Source organism: Perognathus longimembris, chromosome 1 (assembly GCF_023159225.1).
Source record: "Perognathus longimembris pacificus isolate PPM17 chromosome 1, ASM2315922v1, whole genome shotgun sequence".
Lineage (NCBI taxonomy): Eukaryota > Metazoa > Chordata > Mammalia > Rodentia > Heteromyidae > Perognathus > Perognathus longimembris.
This window is the reverse complement of record NC_063161.1, coordinates 77,734,817-77,754,574: the sequence shown is the minus strand read 5'-3', so window position 1 is coordinate 77,754,574 and position 19,758 is coordinate 77,734,817. Positions and strand designations below refer to the sequence as shown.

General features: G+C 48.0%; 1 protein-coding gene across 1 annotated transcript in view; it reads right to left on the bottom strand.

The window, feature by feature from the left end:
* Positions 1 to 19,758, bottom strand: part of Gna12 (G protein subunit alpha 12) — a 65,707-nt gene that overhangs the window by 7,630 nt on the left and 38,319 nt on the right. The window contains exon 2 of the mRNA XM_048330221.1: positions 18,077 to 18,292. Coding sequence (XP_048186178.1) covers positions 18,077 to 18,292 — 216 coding nt within the window. The remainder of the gene's footprint in view (positions 1 to 18,076; positions 18,293 to 19,758) is intronic.

Below are 19,758 nucleotides of genomic sequence, written 5' to 3'. Positions count from 1 at the left end.
CATTCTGACACATCTATATAAGCACATAATATCCTTTGACCAGACCCCGCCTCTGTCACTCTCCTTTTTCTTAAAAGAAATTACTGTTATTATAGAAGAGATGTACAGAGGGATTACAATTAAAAGAGTACATGTCCTTTTGTACAGTATCTTCTGTTCCATCATTCTGTCCCAGTCCCTCCTTCATCTCCACCCATGAGATGTATAGTTCACTTTCATTAGTGTCCAGTGAGATCCACTGCTGCACTTTTTCATCCTTTTCCCCTTGAGTTCTTCTCTGCCCTCCTCTGATCCTCCCAAAGATATACACCTGAATACATCACATCATACACAAGGTAAAGAAGATAAAATCATCAAAAACTATAAAAAAGTCTTTTGTTTTCATATCTTGGAGTTTGTTTCAGTATGTGTATTATTTTAGATAAATATGAAAAGGCACTTAGGCAATGCACCTTGGTATTTCTCTCTTAAGGGTATTGTTTTTTGGTCTCACTGTGTGTGAGTGTCTAGAACCCTGCATAATTTATCATATCTCAGTGTATTTTAGATCTAACTTTGCATATCAGGGATAACTTATGCTGTTTGTCTCTCTGAGCTTGGCTTACCTCACTTAACATGATTTATTCTAATTCCATCCATTTCCCTGCAAATGACATTATTTTATTCTTCCTAATGGCTGTGTATAGGTAACACATGTTTTTGGATCCACTCATCTATTGTGGGGCATCTGGGCTGTTTCCACATCTTGGCTACTGTGAATAGTGTGGCAATGAACATGGATGTGCAGGTGTCTATATCATTTCCTGGCTCATGATGTTCAGGATAGATGCCTAGGAGTGGTATAGCTGTCTCTCTCCTTTTCACTGTACATCTGAGTTTGTTTTTAAAAATTCTAAGCTGGACATAATGGCACTTAGGAGGCAGAGTCATGAGAATGGGGAGTTCAAGGCCAGCTTGGGCTACAAAGTGGGGCCCTGATGTGAGCAGTGGTATCACTTGCTGGAATGCAAGGAAATGGAAACCAAAAGGGCTCCTAGCTGCTGGGCACTGGGGGTAACTGTGCACTGACATATTTATTTGCTTTAATCAAAACACAACATAATGGTCCCCATTTTTGAGTTAAAGAACTCAAAGCTTAGAAAAGAACTTGGCAAAGCCAAATGCAACTGAACTCCTGAGCTCAAACTCTGGGTCTCTCATAGCACACAGGGCTTGAGAGGCAAAAGGCCTCGTTATCATTTCTCCACTTAAAATTAAGTCAACTGTACTTCCTACAAACCAGAGAGAAGTCCCAGCAAGGACAGCTGTACCATGGGTGGGGACACAGGCTATTGACTGCAAAGGGGCCGGGTGTGTGGAGTCATGAGTGCTCAGGGTGCAGGAGGCCGAAAGGAAGGGCCAGTGCCTTCCTGATAGATGCTAGTAGAGCCCTGTCCTCTTCAAAGCCCTGTCTGCCTCTGTCTGCAGCTGGGACACCAGGCCAGGGCAGGGAGGCCACACTGCTTCCTTGTAGAGCCCTTGGGCTGGCCCTCCAGGCTGACAGAGCAGCTCATAGGCTAGCAGGCCCCACTCAACCATTCTTCCCAGCACTCCCAACGTACTGCAAAAGGACAAGACCCTTTCCTTCCTCTCTCCCTTCAGAATCATTTTTCCACTGTTCTGCATGAAACCTCACACACACACACACACACACACACACACACACACACACACACACACACGTCCCTTTGCAGCTTTGCTAGCAGACGAGCAGTGGGAGCCCAGACCCAGCATGTCCTCTGAGCAGGAACGTGGCACAGTCCCAGTGCTCTTACTTTGCTAGCTCAGCCCAGCTCAGGAGCCCTCACTGCCTTTACCAAGGGAGTTAACACCTTGTCTGGTGTCGGGTGGGGGTTCAGCCAACCTCACTGCCTGAGGCTCTGAGACATGTGCTGCTCTAGACTGGGGCGGGAGCTCTAATCCGTGGGTGCCAAATGTGGTTCAACTAGAAAGGCCTAGGACCTGAAGCCAGCTCAAGGCCAAGGTCTGCAAAGAGCATGACGTTTCCCAGTGAGAGGCATTAGAAACAAGATCTGAATGCTGGTCCTGTGTGCCTCTGGGTGCTGCTAGTTATGTGGTATCATGCCATCACGCTCAAAGCCTGATTGCTCTTAAGGAGAAAGATTAAAAATGACATCAGGGGCTGGGGGCAGGGCTCCAGAGGTAGAACACCTGCCTAGCAAGCACAAGGTCCAACTCAAACCCTAGTAATACATACACACTGCACTGAGATCCTGGCTGGATGACCTTGACAGACGACAGCCTGGCAGGGTCACTTGGTGGAGCAGGCAGAAATCCAAGGCTGAAGGAAAGCTCTTTGCCACTCAAGTAGGATCTCAAGTTTGCCTCAGCCACCAAGTTTAGTGCTCATTCCCTGTCTTTCCTGCCCACACTGGAAAGTAGGATGAGAAGTAACACCCAGTCAGCTCTCTCAGCCCTCAGATGTATGTATGTATGTATGTATGTATGTATGTATGTATGTATGTATGTGTGTGTGTTTTGGGGGGAGGGCACCCTGGTGCCAAGAGTGAGCCACACAAGGAACGGCATGGATGTGCAGATGGAACCCAGGCTACTTGAGGGGCTCCTGAGAACACTGGGGTCTTTCCAGAAACACCACCACCTGCAGCTTCAACCACCCACAACCTGGGACCTCCTGCACAGAGGCACATTTGAAAGGTATCAGAACGGCTCCGCAAAGCCACACGTTTTCCACCATCATAAAGAGTATTGCTTGATGGTTATGTTTTTTTAAATTGTTGTTGTTGGTTCCAAGGCTTGAACTAAGGGCCTGGGTGTTGTCCCTCAGCTTTTGTGCTCAAGGATAGTGCTCTACTTTGAGCCTCAGGACCACTTCTGGTTTTCTGGTGGTTCACTGGAGATAAGAGTCTCATGGACTTTACTGCTGGGGCTGGCTTTAAACCAAGATCCTCAGATCTCAGCCTCCTGAAAAACGAGGATGACAGGCGTGAGACATCCGCACCCAGGATTTCTGAGTTTTAAAGTTTATTAGTAAATGATAGTTCACAAAAATCTTTGTTTCTTAAAACTCAGTTATTAGCAGGTTAGGGAAAATACAACGTTCTATCACATTTGTCCCTAAAGCTAGTGAAGGTTTGTTTTTCTTTTGGAATTAGATTTTAAACTCAAGGCTAGGCTGTGCTCTACCAGATGAGCCACACCTTCAGCTCACAGATCCTGTTTTTAAATTAATGTTACATAAGGACGAAAGGTGAAAAAACAAACATTATTTACTGTAAAAAGTAAAACTTCAGTCTCTCATCAATTAATATATTTATCTTTCATTTAAAAAGTTGCAGAACATTCTTTTTACTAGTTAAAATAATCCTCACCCCACAAGGAGTGGAGTTTGGCTTAGCGGCAGCAGCAGAAGTGAGGAAGTCCTGTCCTAACTCTCTCTCTCTCTCTCTCTCTCTCTCTCTCTCTCACACACACACACACAGAGACACAGACACAGACACAGACACACAGACACACACACACGAGTGGGAAGCCTCAGACTTCAGACACATTTAAGGGCTAGCGGCCAGGCCACTACTGTCCGGCTCTACTCCGGGGACATTCAGGTCTAGAGACAGAGTGGCTGGGGGCCGAGGTACTGGGGTCAGTGTGGACCTCGCTGTGTCCATAGAAATGTTTTAAAAATGAGCTTAGGTGATGTTTGCACAACTTGGTAAATTTACTCAAACTCCTTGAATTGTACATAAAAAAAATCACCTCAAAAGAAAGAAGTTTCCATAAACCCCAGCTATTTACTGAAGATCACTCCCACTGAGAGCTAATCACCTCTGGGCTGGTTGCTCCTGAGCAGCTCCATGCTGGCTCAGGTCTGTGATCTAGTTCAGAGGCTCATGGCAGGAAAGCTCCAATTAGAAAGCCTGTTCCTGGCTGCTTTCCTCTTTATTAAACCACAGCTATTTACCAAGCTAGCAGCAGGAAGTGCAGCAGACCCACATGTCAATTAGGGTCCCTAAATGGAGTGATGGGCTCCTCAGGTTCCCACTGACTGGGAGCAGGGCCCTTAGAGCAAGGCAGAGGTGGCTTTAGCCAGAGTCAGGGGATTTCCAGTGTGGATCCCCAACTACGGCCACGATGCCAAGTCTGTCCAGGAGAGGCCCAGTGCCGGCCAGCTGCCTCCTACCGTGTTCCTTAGGGTTTGATTTTTCATCAAACCCCTGCACCAAGGAAGACCTCACTACTATGAAAAGGTAGAGGGAGGGGAAACAAGCCCAGTTTAAGAGTGTGCCTATGAGGAGGGAAATCATTGTCCTGCCAGGATGCCCGGTCTCACAGCGTTGGGGTAGGGACACAGCAAAGGTCAGAAGACACTATTCTGAGCAACACAGTAGAGGAGGGCAGAGAGGGAGGGTGAAGTTCTGTGTGTCTGTGTCTGTGTGTGTGTGTGAAAGAGAGTGTGTGTGTGTCAGAATGACTCTTGTAACTTTTGTACAAGTTTGAAAGGAAGTTAAAAAATGATGAATTACTACTAGAGACATTCGTGAAGCTGAGCACGAATCCGCCCCCAGGAAGGCTGTTAACAGTATTTCAAAAGGCTCCAGTCACATGAGCTCTTCTTCTGCCAGACAGGGAGGAAAAAGTCAGAACTGTGCAGGGAAAACAATTCCTCCCGAAGTGCTTTCCCACACCAGGTCTCTAGACCCCAAAGCCCCTCTCCCCCGTCTCCCCCAGGCTTCCGGGCCAGCAGGCAGGCCCTCAAGCAAGGCCACCACTGGCCCTCCTCTTTGTGACTGCAGGCTTTGCTGTGCTCTGTGCGGGACGCACGGATCTAACAGAGCCTGTCTGCAGGCCCAGCTCTTGTCAAGACGTCACTGGGCATGCGCAGAGCAGCCCCTCAGGACACTGGGCTTGTCCAGAAAGCTGAAGGCCGCTGTGTGGGTATCTTTCCCCTGAGACCACCGGGACCTGGTGGCAGCTGAGACTGTGGATGGAGGGTGTCTGTTCACTTGCTTGGACCCTCCACACCACCCCAGCAACAGGTTCTTCCCACAATGACCCGGGAGGAACTCAGCTGACTCCTCCCATGAAGATTGCTCTCTGGGGCCATGTGGGCAGTGGGTCCAGTCCTCTTAGGGGACAAGAGCCTTGGACTTCAGGAAGCACTTTTTTAATTTTAAAGCTCTGCCTGGCTGAATGCAGTGAGGTGGGTGGAAAAGTGAATTTGATTGCTGAGTCATGAAAAGGAAACGCTTCCTGAATAAAAAGCTCAGCCCCAGAAATCTGGACCCCAGGAAGTGAAATCACTCTTCAAAATTCCAACCCTTGTCACTTGGATCGCTTGTGTTAGAGCTGAAGGGAAAACACCACATCAGCCTTGCCTGGCTGATGGCAGAAGCCACAGGTCTGTCATACCAATGCGAAGGCAGAGGCTGGCGGGTGCTCTGCCAGCGTGGCTGCAGGTGAAGACAACAGGCCGGCCTGCACCTGCGTCCATGCCACCGCTCACCTGGGGTCCCTTCCCAACCACCACACGGCAATGTGGTCCTGGAGTGAAAACACACTAACACAAAGGACCATCTCAATTTTTTATTTTATCTTGGTACCTTGGCTTGAACTCAGAGCCTCAAGTTTTTTTTTTTTTGGTGCTGGTCCTGGGACTTGAATTCAGGGTCAAGGCCCTGAATTACTGAGCTTATTTTGTTCAAGGCCAGCATTTTGCCACTTGAGCCATAGCTCCACTTTTGGCTTTTTTTTTGGTAGTTTATTGGAGAAGAGAGTCTCACAGACTTTCTTCCTCAGGCTAGCTTCAAACTGTGTGATCTCAAATTTTAGCCTCCTGAGTAGCTAGGATTATAGGTGTGGGCCACCAGTGCCCAGCTGGCCTGGAGTTCTTGACTGGCATTTCTGTTCACAGATGGGCACTCTATCATTTGAGCCATGCCTTTAGTCTGGCATTTTGTTGGTTAGAGATGGACTGTCACAGCACTTTTTTGCCTGGGCTGACTTTGAACTGAGATCCTCTAAGTCTAAAGCCTCATGAGTAGCTAGGATTTACATGTGTGAGCACTGGTGTCCAGCAAACATCACCAGAGCTTTCTTATCTTGCCACTCTGAAAAACACTCTCCCCATTAAACAATACTTCCTTTACTTCCCCAATACTTCCCCAACCATTGGTGATCACCACTGCACTCTGTCTCCGAACTTAAGAACTTCAGTGCAATCACACAACACGTGGCTTTCTATGACCGGTTTATTTCACCTTGCATCATGCCTTCCAGGTTCACCCATTACAGGGTTCACTAGCCCTTCCTTCCTTCCTTTTTAAAATCTTTGAGGCATGATCTCACCATGTAGCCCAGGCTGGATTGGAACTCTCCATTCTCTTGCCTTAGCCTCTGAGTACTGGGATTACAGGCATGTGGTACAATAGTCTGCTCACTTCCCTTTTTAAGACGGTACACAAAGACCACACATACGTTGGTGGACATCTGGACTCCTTCCACTTTTTGGCTACTGTTAATAACACCATTCTGAAAACAGATGTACAAATCATCCCTGAGCTACTGGTGCATTATTGCTCTGGTCCCTTTCCCCTCTCCCTACCCGCTGATAGGTAGAAATTACATTTCTTCACATTTTAAGTCTAGGTTGTTCTTCACATTGGAGGTTGGAATCAAATGCTTTCTGCGTATTATATTACTTTTATAAAGAAAAAAAATCATAATAAAACCCCACAATAAAAATGGCTCATGGTGCCATGCAGACAATATCCAACTCAAGTTATGGGTTGTCACAGTAGTGGGATGAAAACAGTCACAGTAAGTAAGTGTAAGACTTGAAGTCACAGATGTCCATGGCTACATCACGTAACAAACAGGCCAGCTGTGTCCCAGTGTGCAAGGTGCCTCAGAGGCTGCCTGTGCTCTCCAAAGTACTGCAGCACCCAGGTCACCTACTGTGTGCTGTCACAGACTTTAGTTTCCACACCCTGTGGCTCAACAGTCTGTGGAACTCATCAAGTGCAGAAGTTCCAGCCTGAAATTTGTTTCAATGTAGGGTTATCACACATCAGAATCATGGGAACTCTACAGCAAGCAATAATGGCATGTCTGTATATTTTACGGATCATGAAGGATTTGGGGGTATCAGCACGGTAAAATGTGGAGCTGGTGTAAGGCTTATAACAGGCTCTGGTGATTTCTCACCAGAGTAAATGGATGGGGAATAGAACCAGTAAACTGAATGATTAAAATCAAAGAAAGAGCTGGATACTCTGGTGGCTCATGCCTGTAATCCCAGCTACTCAGAAGTCTGAGATCTAAGGACCATGGTTCAAAGTCAGCCTAAGCAAGTTAAATAAAAGATTTTTTTTCTTTTTTTGTCATCACTCGTGGGATTTGAACTCAGGGCCTGGGTGCTGCCGAACTCTTTTGCTATCACTTTAGCCACAGTGCCACTTCAGGTTTTAGGGTAGTTAATTGGAGCTAAAGGTCTCATGGGGACTTTTCTGCCTAGGCTGGCTTTGAACCATGATCCTCAGATCTCAGCCTCCTGAGTAGCTAGGATTCTAGGCATGAGTCACTGGTACCTGGCTCCAAGAAACTCTTATTTCCAATAATGTAGCAAAAAGCCAGAAGTGAAGCTGTGGCTTAAGTGGAAGAGTGCTAACCTTGAGTGAAAAAGCTAGGAACAGTGCCCAGAATGAGTTCAAGCTCCAGTATTGCCATGGACGTGCACACATGCATGCACACATGCACGCGCGCGCACACACACACACACACACACACACACACACACACACACACACACACACACACACCATGGGGACACACAGGGGAGACCAGCCCCTTCCTCTCTGGCCAGCCATAGCAACAGGTGTTAGGTGTCCGGGTTTAATTTAGTAAGCTTAGCCAAATTATCCCCTTTCTGCTTTTTAGTTCACAGCCTCTCTCAGGGTGAGTATTACCACCACGTGACTGGGCCACCAGCCGCCTGAGGTGCCCTGGAGACAAGGATGTAGGTCACAGCTCTGATGACTCAGGGGAAGGTAAGGGTAGTGAAGAATAAAAGGGGAAATCCTGTCAAAGTAAGGCTGACTGCCATCTTTTCCTTAGTCAGCATAGTTCAGGACCACTTCCCAGTGTCTCCGATAGCAGTGCAGGCCAGAGCTCTGTGCCGGTTCTATTAATAAACACAGAAGAGCCTGCTTTTTGTGCATGGGAGAGCCCTGGGTACTGGACACCCTGTGAACTATCTGGACAGCCTCTTCCTCAGTGGCAGGTTCTTGGGAAGACAGCGCCCATTAAACTCTGCCCAGAAGGCGCTGGCCTCCAAGTGGGCGGGAGTGGAAGGAACCCCAGGGGCTCCTTCTGTGGTACTGTATACCAGTCAGGCCCTCAGGCCGACACGAGCCACGCCATCCAGGGTGGAGGGCTTCTCTTGGCATGAGGAAGTCTGCACACTTGGTTAGGGGTGGCCCCCTGTGCCAGCAAGAGGCAGATGGCTGTGTTGTAGCAGCCTCCTTGCTGGGACCCTGACCACAGGTGGCAGGTAAGCTGCGAGCCTGGGGTGGGGCACACGTGGGTCTCAATACAAGTGGAGGCTGACCCTGGACTGGGCTTAGATTGCCAGGGGGTAGGGGCTCAATGCTCAGGGTGGCTCTGGATACCCATGGTCCAAAATGCAGGGGGGAAAGGGGAGGACACAGGAGAGAGCGCTCACATCCCTCCCTACCAGACATGCCTGAATCCTGCTGGGTCCTGAGATGAGGAGCTGGAAGGTGCTGGGTGTCAGTAGTTCCCATCCCTTCCATTTCCCCACCTGAAGCACAGGCACAGGACCAGGACTGGAGGCAGGGTGGCCTTCAGCTGAGGCTGTAAATACCTTGATGGCAGAGGGTGGGGGTAGTGGGAGCAGTGTTCTGTCTGCTGCAGTGTGGAGACAGCCACAAGCTCTGCACCATGCCCCCTGCCCTGCTGGAAGGGAAGCAGACCCAGGGAGGCAACTGCTAGATTATATGGCTGCCTAGAAGCTGGACCCACAGTGGCTGATCCTACCACCCCAAAGGTGGAAAAGTTAGGATGCAAGAAGAGAATAAAGCTGTGTGTCATGGCTCACGCCTATAATCCTCACTAGTCAGGAGGTTGAGATGTGAGGACTGCAGGTTGCAGGCAGCCCGGGCAGGGAAGTTCACAGGACTCTTACCTCCAATTAACTCTCCCTCCCTCCCCGGCCCTGCCCCTGAAAAAGCTGGACTTAGAGCTGCCTGTTTGGCTCTGTCCAGAGATGGGGATGAAGACCAAAGAGTTATTTTCCGGTCGTACAGCCCTGGCTCCAGCTTCATTTTGGGGATGTGGGAGACAGGCCTGGGGGATGTAACTGCTCAGATGAACCACCAAGGTAGGGCCCTTACAGAAGAGGAGGCATCTGGGCTCCCTTCCTTTGCCTCTTCTGTGGAGGACACAGTGAGAGGCGGATGGCCCTCTCAGGAGCCCAGCACCACCGGCGGTTCCCAGGGCTGAGAGAAATGCATTTGTGTTTTCAAGCCAGCCTGTGGTATTCTGTTACAGCCACTTTAATGAGCTCAGCCAGAACACAGAGGAGGAAAATACTACCATTGAGGAAGCGGAAAGGCTCAGAATGATCAATTTAGACTTACTTCTAAGTCTTGGACTCACACGCAAGGAAATACAAAGTTCATAAGAAGCTCTGAGGTATTCATGGTGATAGCAGCAGAAATGCTCTCTATCCTCAGGAGAGGAGGCCCTTCCAAGCCCTTCAGCCAGTTCTTAAATGGCAAATTACAAGTGTGTTGACTGGTGAGGCTCCCCAGTGAGCCTGGGCCCTGGACCTGTGGTTCTCTAGGGTCTCCATGGCACCTGCTCAATGGTGAACTCTGGTCTGCGAGAAAACTCAGCAGCATGAGACTTTAAAAAGAAAAAGGCTTGTCTCATCACAATTTTTTAAAAAAGGAAGAAAAAAGTCACAACAAGTTAATAAATCATCTGTCTCATTTGGCTTCAATACAAAATTCTCAGAAAAGCTCTTCTAAGGACAGCCAGATGGGGCAGATTCATCTTTCTTTGGATGCCTCTCTAGCTAGCAGAGTGGCTCAGCTTTCCACAGGTGGCAACCACTTGGGCTCCGCCTACTTCCCCTGAGACTCCGCCTCCCAGGCTCAAGTCCACTTTCCTCTATAGCACCCTGATTGCAGGTGCCCTCTCTAAGCTCCTCACTCTGGGTCTCAGGGCTCTCCAGCACAGAGGGAGAAGAAAGCAGGGAATTGGGCTTCCTGTCCTCCCAGCCCAGTATGGAGCCCACTGGGAAACCACTCGAGGCATGTACTAGCAGCACCTATCTCCCAGGATCCCTCATCCGGAAGGAGCCCCACAGCAGCAAAAATAAAGAAAAAGTAATCATAAGGAGACAGTCCATGGCTCCCTCATTTGGGTAAAAAAGACGCACGTGCACGTGTGTGCGTGCGTGTGTGTGTGTGTGTGTGTGTGTGTGTGTGTGTGTGTCTCACCTAGACCCTTTGCAATTTTTTTTCTTTTAAAAGAACTTACCTTTCAAGACAGCACATAAGGGGGCTGGGAATATGGCCTAGTGGCAAGAGTGCTTGCCTCGTATACATGAAGCCCTGGGTTTGATTCCCCAGCACCACATATATAGAAAACGGCCAGAAATGGCGCCGTGTCTCAAGTGCTAGCCTTGAGCACAAAAGAAACCAGGGAAAGTGCTCAGGCCCTGAGTCCAAGCCCAGGACTGGCAAAAAATAAAAAAAGTCAAGACAGCACACAAATTTTATTTTTTTTGCCAGTCTTGGGCCTTGAACTTAGGGCCTGAGCACTGTCCTTGGCTTCTTTTTGCTTAAGGCTAGCACTCGGCCACTTGAGCCACAGCACTACTTCTGGCTTTTTCTACTTATGTGGTGCTGAGGAATTGAACCCAGAGCTTCATGCATGCTAGGCAAGCACTCTACTGCTAAGCCACATTCCCAGCCCCCCTTTGCAATTTTTTCTTTTTCTTTTTTCCCCCTCCCTCCCTCCCTTCTTTCTTTTCTTTTTCTTTTTTGGGTTGTGGGGCTTGAACTCTGGGCCTGGACTTTTCAGCTCAAGGCTAGTGCTTTACCACTTAAACCACAGTGTCACTTCTGGTTTTCTGGTGGTTAATTGGAGAGAGTCTCACGGACTTTTCTGCCCTGGCTGGCTTTGAACCGCAATTCTCAGATCTCAGCCTCCTGAGGGTTCCATCGGCATGAACCATCGGCACCTGGCTCAGCACCTGGCTTGCTGGCCCTCCTTCCCTCCCTCCTTTCCTTTCATCAGCCATGGGGTTTGAACTCAAGGCCTAATTTTCTGGTGGCTAATTGGAAATAAAAGTATCATGGACTTTCCTGCTTGGGCTGGCTTTGAGCCTCAGTCTTCAGATCTCAGCCTTCTGAGTAGCTAGAATTATATGTATGAGCCACCAGTGCCTGGCTTACAATGTTCATATCAGCAGCACATTACAGCCAGTAAGAGTGATCTAAACCTAAGTCTGATTCAGAAATAGCACCTAAAATTAATCATTATGATTTTAAAATTCGGACTATACACTGACTTTTAGAACTCATTTTAAAAGTGTATCAAGAGAAATGTTAAATTTAACTTGTAAAATAGTAACCACCAAGCTGGTGGTGTATACCTATAATCTCAGCACTCGGAGGGGTGGAAACAGGAGGACTGCCAGCCTAGGTTTTATGGGGGACCCCCTTCCAATAAAAAACCCAAACAAACAAAGCCCAGCATTCATCAAGGTCATGAAGGGACCTGACAGCCCCCCATAAAAAGCCTTGTGCTGTCTACTAGAAGCAATCCTTCTCTTGGCACTGGCAATACCTCTGTGCTTTTTTGTGTGTTTTATAATCTACATGTCGATTCCTCCATGGTGTGGCTGACCTCTCCATGTCACTTTGCGGCAGTCTATGAAACACACGTGTAAGACTGAATGCTCACAGGAATTCCTGGGGCTCAGCATTTGATGTCGGGTCCCCCTCACCGTCACTCCAAAGACAGCACTATTCAGGAATAGCAAGATCATGAAGAGGGGACAGGGAGGGCTAGGACAGATGCAGGAGAGAGTGTTGGAAAGGGTAATGCTGATCACGATACACTGTGCATATAAATTAATATATGTTGAATTCAATCCCTCTGTACAACTATTTAAAGATAATAAAGATCACAAAGATTCTCCTGTACGGCCTCTGGAAGGGCAGATAGTTAGGCTTGGCATATTTAGTTTCCTGATCCATTTGAGTATGTGCAATTTCTGTTCACTCCATAGGGCTGCAGTATTCTATTTATCTAATCCTGTGCTGCAATAATTTTAGTTTTTTTTTTTTTTTCCAGTCCTGGGGCTTGAACTCAGGGCCTGGGAACTCTCCCTGGCTTCTTTTTGTTCAAGGCTAGTGCTCTACCACTTAAGCCACAGCACCACTTTGGCTTTTTCTATTTATGTGGTGCTGAGGAATCTAACCCAGGGCTACATGTGTGCTAGACAAACATTCTATAGCTAGCCCAATAATTTTAGTTTTAAAAAGAAATCCTAGGGGGGCTTGGAATGTGGCTTAGCAGTAGAGTGCTAAAGGTGTTACCCTTTTTTTTTGGTGAAGAGAAGATTGGTAATTATTTTCAGGTTTCTGGGTCACACATAGTTGTTTCTGTTATATATTCTTTTTTTTTTGTCATGCTTTTAAAAATGGAAAAACCATTCTTAGCTTGGGACCATACAGAAATAGGCCATGGGTCTTTGAGCCCACAGGCCATAGCTGCTGACCTCTGACAGAGCTAGCACTCCCACTTCAAACTGCTTCAAAAGTAACTCCATGCCTTAGTCCTCAGGGGAACACAAATCAAACCATAATGAGAAAATGGAAATATGGCTGGAGGCTCATAGTCCTGGATTCCAAAGCTTCTTACAAAGCTTTGATTATAATAATGTAGCACTGTATGTAAGTATAGATATATAGGTCATCGGAACAGAACTGAGAGTCCAGAAATAGGCCCAAACACCATGGTCAACTGCTTTTTAAATTTTTATTTTTGAAGGTATAGGGATTTGAATTCAGGTCCTTGTACTTGTTGGGCCAGTGCTCTACTGCTAAGCCATGCCCCTGTCCTTCTTGGCACTGGTGACTTTTGAGACAGGGTCTTGCTTTTTGTGAGGGTGCATGTGTGTGCTGTGATTTACCTATTTTACACTTCCTATCATAGCTGGGATGAAAGGCATACACTACCATACCCAACTTCTTCCAATGTAGTATCAGCTCAGGCTGCCCTATAACCACGATCCTCCCGATTGCCACCACCCATGTAGTTGGGATGACAAGCGTGTTCTACTGTGCCCAGTTACTGGTTGAGAAGGGGTCTTATGGATATGCTTGGGTGGCCTCAAACTATGTTCCTCTCTAGTTTAGTCTCCCAAGTAGCTAAGACTGCAGATGTGAACACTGGTGCCCTGTGCTCCCTCCTTTTTATCAAGGGTGCCAAGACCCTTCAGTGGAGAGTGAAGAGTTAGCAAACTGCTGGATGAACACATTATCCACATGCCCAAAAGGGGGTAAGGTAGTAAACAGCCAGGGCAGGGAGGGGAAAGGCAAAGTCATGTAGGGGCTGGCACTGGGAACTTGCCACTGCTCAACAGTGTATGAATAGTCCATGTAGCCCAAGCACTGTGGGTCTAGTTTAAAGCAGTAACGAGTAGAAAACATGCCCAAGACCTCAGTTTAGACAGATGGAAACTTCCCCAGAAAAGCTGGAGTCCCCAAGGGAGACAACTCATGGGCAGGTGTGGCTGAGACCACGGACTTGCACGGAGACAGCAGGGGATGCCCTATCTCCAGACAGCCACGTTTACTGTTTACATGAGTGCAAGTTAGAAAACATCTGCATGATACTATGGAAAGTGATATGGAAAATTCTGCAGACAGGTCTTGGGATAAGCAGTCCACTGTACCCACTACCCATGAGGTTCAGACTTCATCATGGGGTACTCTGATCAGCTCTGCAGGATGCTAACCATTTCCTCCAACCCAACTGGCCCAGAGCTTTATTCCCTAATCCATCAGCAAGCTAAGCAACAAAAGGCTCCTGGGTTACTGCTTCACTGTGCGTCTCCATGCTTAGGAAAGAGGAAGGCTGGTGAGCGCAAGCTCCCCTCACCCTGGCTCTTCCAGATAAAGCCCTTACCTAGAGCTTTGTAGAGCTTTCTCGTGCAGCCCGCAGCTGTTTTCATATTCTTTTTTATTTCATTTTTATTTTGCCAGTCCTGGGCCTTGGACTCAGGGCCTGAGCACTGTCCTTGGCTTTTTTTTTGCTCAAGGCTAGCACTCTGCCACTTGAGTCACAGCACCACTTCTGGCCATTTTCTATATATGTGGTGCTGGGGAATTGAACCCAGGGTTTCACGTATACGAGGCATGCACTCTTGCCACTAGGCCATGTTCCCAGCCTGTTTTCATATTCTTTTTTTGTGTTTTTTTTTTTTTTTTGGCCAGTCCTGGGGCTTGGACTCTGGGCCTGAGCACTGTCCCTGGCTTCTTTTTGCTCAAGGCCAGCACTCTGCCACTGAGCCACAGCGCCACTTCTGGCTATTTTCTGTATATGTGGTGCTGGGGAATCGAACCCAGGGCCTCATGTATATGAGGCAGGCACTCTTGCCACTAGGCCATATCCCCAGCTCCTTCATATTCTTTTAAGATGGAAAAAAACCTTGTGCTTTGTTGTATGAGATATGGTGTCTCTGTGGAGCCCATGTTGTTCTGGAACTCAAGATCCTCCTGCCTTAGCCTCTTAAGTGCTGGGATTACAGGCATGCTTCCATACCTTCCCTCCAAACACCTTTGTATATGTTTCAATTTTCCCTGTAGTTAATTTTTGCCATGCAGAAGTCCAAAGTGTTCCTGCCCTGCCCAGCCCCCCCTCCCCCCGCCTCCCAGGGCTCCCACATCAGTCGTGGGACTTGAACTCAGGGCCTGGACAGTGTCCCTGAGCTTTTTTCTGCTCAAGCTGGCACTTTACCACTTTGGGCCACAGCTCCACTTCTGGTTTTCTGGTGGTTACTTGTAGATAAGAGTCTCACAGACTTTCCTGACTGGGCTGGTTTTGAACCATGATCCTCAGATCTCAGCCTCCTGAGAAGTTATGATTATAAGCATGAGCCACTGGCGCCCAGATCGGTGTTTTTATGATCAAAGCAATTCGTTCACTCTGGAGCTTCTAGCCTTGTTACCCATGTGGAGTGTTTCATGGTCAGGCCTATTACATTATCCCCTCCTGTCACTGGCTGCAGAGTCCTTTGCCCTCCAAGGGGATGCTCAGGTCAGGATCTGTGTTCAAATGCTAAGGCTGCATTTCCCCTCTCCCCCCAGGAGTGGTTTTGAGAGGTTTGTCGGTCATGGGAGGCCAAAGCCAGAGGCCAGACTCTGCCCAGAGGCAGGACACAAGCTTCTCTCCAGCACAGGATCCAAGAATAGCATAGACCTCAGCTTCCTGCTTCTCTGTCCCCAGGCAAGAGCCACCCCACAGGGAAGTAGGTTCTCTGCCCCCCCCCACGGCCCCCAGTTGCACTCAGAAGCCAACCAAACTTCTGGGTACTTGGCTTCTCTGAGTTCTTGCACACTTCTTGTCACTTCAGATAGACACCCCCCCCCCCCCAAATGTCCTTCCCAGGCAAATGCCCCCAACTCTGGGGGCTCCAGCGTTCTCCTACCAAGTAGAAGACTTGCTCACAGACCTCTGCAAGCACTTATGGCCATGGCAGCAAACTAAGAAAGCTGAGACTTTTCCTATTGTGAATCACATTCAAAACTGTCACGAGCAAATTAAGACAATAATTTGGATATTTGAGCATCCAAAATATCAAGCCCAAATAAGACAGTAATTTGGATATTTGAGTATCCGAATATCAGTCCATATTCTGTACAAATTATTCACGAATTCTCCCATTTCTGACCCACCCTGTAAACATGTAAGTAGTAGATGTGTGTGTGTATGTGTGTGTTTGTGTGTCTGTGTATGTGTATAAAAGATGAACCATAGGACCACCTACCACAGATACTAAGAAGTCAAGAGCTAATACCAAGAGGTGACACCTGGACAGCTCTCTAGCATATGACAGCTGACCAGCATCAACTTCCAAGGTGCGACACATTATGACGTCTCTTACAGAATGTTCTCAAGATGAGGAGGTCCTGAAGACAAAGGTGAACTTAATGTTGGGGGGCCAGGTGGTGTGAGGTGTTCTGGTGGGCTGCTCTGCACTCTAGGGTCAGGCCAGACCGTGTCTACATGTTAACAATGTGACACAGGCACATACTGTTGGTAAGGCCCCAGAACCCACTTGGATGCCAGGCAGCAGCCCAGATCCTTCATAGGGAAAAGCCCAAAGAAAGTGTCCAGGCTCAGTGGCTCTTTGGGGACATAAAGATCACTGATTCTGAAGGCCAAGAGGTAAGGCAGGGCATAGCTAGGGCATAGCTGTGCTGTGGCTCACACGTCCACTATGGGGTTATGGTAACTAGCAGTTGTCTCAGCATCTGTCTTCACAGTGGAATCAGGACAAAAGTCTCGGTTTCTTCCTGAGATATGAATGTCCAACACAGAGAAAAGCAGTCACCGCAGGGGAGAAGACTGACCCACACTGCCTTCCAAGCGACTGAGACACACGTCATATACTCCTGACACAATGCTTGGGGCAGGCCACGTGTCACTTCCATGACATGGTTCCACTCTAATGATGAGAAAACACTTTGCAGACCCAGCAGTGACATTCTAAGGAACATCTGGCCAATGGTCTTTGAGTGTCCAGGTCATGAACAACAAGAAAAGCCCAGGGAGCTGCCCTTGACTTTAGGAGACCAAAGGAACACAACAGGGAATCCAGGTCAGCCTGGATGAGGTTTAATTAACAGCACAGTGCCAACACACATTTCCTGGTTCTGACTGCTGTACTAATAAGGCTGGTGACGCTGTAGGGACCAGGGTAGAAATGGAACTGAAAGGTGTGTGGACACTGAATCTCTCAGATGAATGAGAAAATAAAACAAGGTAAAAATGGGCAAAAGATATAAACAGACATTTCCCAGAAGATAAAACACATATCACCCACAAACAAACACAGGGCAATGTCAATTAAACCACACTGATACAGTTAAGAACTGAAGTGTGGTAATGTTAACTATTCTCCTGGAAGTAATTTCTTTTTTTTCTTTTTCTTTTTTCTTTTTGCCAGTCCTGGGCCTTGGGCTCAGGGCCTGAGCACTGTCCCTGGCTTCTTTTTGCTCCAGGCTAGCACTCTGCCACTTGAGCCACAGTGCCACTTCTGGCCGTTTTCTATATACGTGGTGCTGGGGAATCGAACCCAGGGCTTCATGTATGCGAGGCAAGCACTCTTGCCACTAGGCCATATTCCCAGCCCTGGAAGTAATTTCTATCATTGGTAGAACCATAACTGGTCCAATTACATGGGAAGTAATTTGAAGACAGACTTTCCATGACCCAGCAGTTAGACACCAAGGCACCTACAGACCCTTGAACACGAGCACCTGGAGATAAACCTGATATACGACAGCAGTCTGTCTGGAAAGTAAAACATGGGGGCAGGGTGTGGTCTCTCATCCTATACCTGTAATCCCATAGAGGGGAAAGTAGATAGGAGGATCTCGATCTGATGGTGGCAGAAGCAAAAGTACGAGACCCTATCGGAGAAACAAATGAAATAAAAAAGGCCTGGGATGTGCTTCAAATGGAAAAGCATTTGCTTCCCTCTATATAGAGGACCCACTAAGGGCTCCCAGCTCCCTGGATTGCACAGGCCTTGTTCCTCAAATAGAAATACCCATCCAACTGGAGTGAACTGGGCCTTCTCTTGAATCATTTATGTGGCCCAAATGTCCCCTGTGTGCTCCTACACTGGCAGGGGAATATTGGGGTGGCAGCAAATCCCACCTGCCCATATTTCCAAAGTTTCTAAGGCACTGCTGGGAAAGGTGGAAAGAAGCATGAGGCTCACACTCACCAGCTGGAACTCGCTGCGGCGGCTGAAGGCCTCCCTGATCCCCGAGTCCCTCCACAGTGCGCTCAGGGCTGGCACGTAGAGCTGGAAGGTGGCCGGCTCCACGGGCAGCCCCGCCTTGTTCTCAAAGGCCATTAGGAACATCCCGTGCTTTTCATTTTCAGAGTACTGCCAAGGGATGCCAAGCTTGTCCCGAGCATCCACGAGTACCCTGGAGCCCTGAAAGGAGAGAGGAGAGGAAGACTCAGTTGTGTTTTGATGTGACATTACACGTGGGGCACATCCACTCAGCCCTGGTGCTGGGATGGACTTTTGCTCTGCTCATGCTGGGCCCTGGGAGGGAACACATCATAGAAAAGATGAATGCAGTGACCAGTCCTGTTATAGTCACTGCTGATACATGCAGATCCTTTCTGGTGTAAAGCCAGCCTCCTGAGCCACAGGCAGAGGCAGCCTCCTGAGCCACAGGCAGAGACCACCCCCAGCACAGGGTAGGGTTATGTCCTCCACACAATACCTGCTGCCACCTCCCTGGGTAGAGTGGCAGCTTTCATCATCAGATGGGAACTCCAAAGTCAGCAAGACAGTGTCTGCCAAGTGTTTGGACAGGGCAGTCAACACTAAGCAGAGGAAGAAGAGGGGCATTAAGAAGAGCTGGCATGTGCACCCTCCAGCTGGGAACACCAGGCCTGTAGCTCTTACATCTTCTCCTGTGATCTAATCCACATGCCACTCAACTGCCTGAGTGGAGTGGACCGCTGCAGGGTTTTTAGTGGCTCTCATCCTACTCATCTTAAAAATACCATCCTAACACCTGGACAGAGCACAGCAGAGCATCACCTCTGCCTGTTGCAGCTCGGCTGCAGCTTTGGGCCCTGAGGAGTGGTCCTATCCTTTCACCAGACTTGGTTGACAGCACTGTCTGAATAGAGGTCCCTCCTAGCACTCTCCAGTTGATGTGATGACCTTGAGATACCTTACCCACTTCCATTCCCCCACAGGAAATTGGAGAAAATACTTGTCAACCTCATGGCTGACAAAGGTTTAGAATGTATAAAGAACACTCAAAACCAAATAGTTAAGTTAGAAAGTGGGCAAAAGATATGAAGGGAGAGTTCACAGAGAACAGAACAGGCAGCAAACAAGCAGGTAAGAAGGAGTCCTGGTTCCTTCCACTCCCAGTGCATCCAGTAAAACAGATAAAGGGCTGGCAGCATGGCTAGGCCCCAGAGCACCTAGGTATCAGGTGTGAGGCCCTGAATTCAAATCCCAGTTCCACCAAACAAACAAACCCCAAATAAAAGAAAGTAAACACTAGCAGGTTAATAAGTTAGATGGATCTCATCAGTATGCTAAACAAAACCATCCTTGAAAATCACAAAGCAATATGCTTGTTGACATAATTGTCTTAGAATGACAATATTTTAGAGATGGGAAAAGGGATGTGAGCTCAAAGAACAGCTGAGATCTTTGAGGTCCTTGTTCTTGTTGTGGTGGTCACATAAATCTTCACAAGATAAAGGGCAGAGAAGTCCCTGCCCCCATTGCTGACCCAATGTTCATGCCTGGGCTTTGCCACTGTCCTGCTGTACTGTAAGTATCTCCATCATAACTACAGGTATAAATGGACATCTCCTAAGACTCTTTGCAACTCCCTGTGAGCCTATAATTGTCTCAAGATAAAA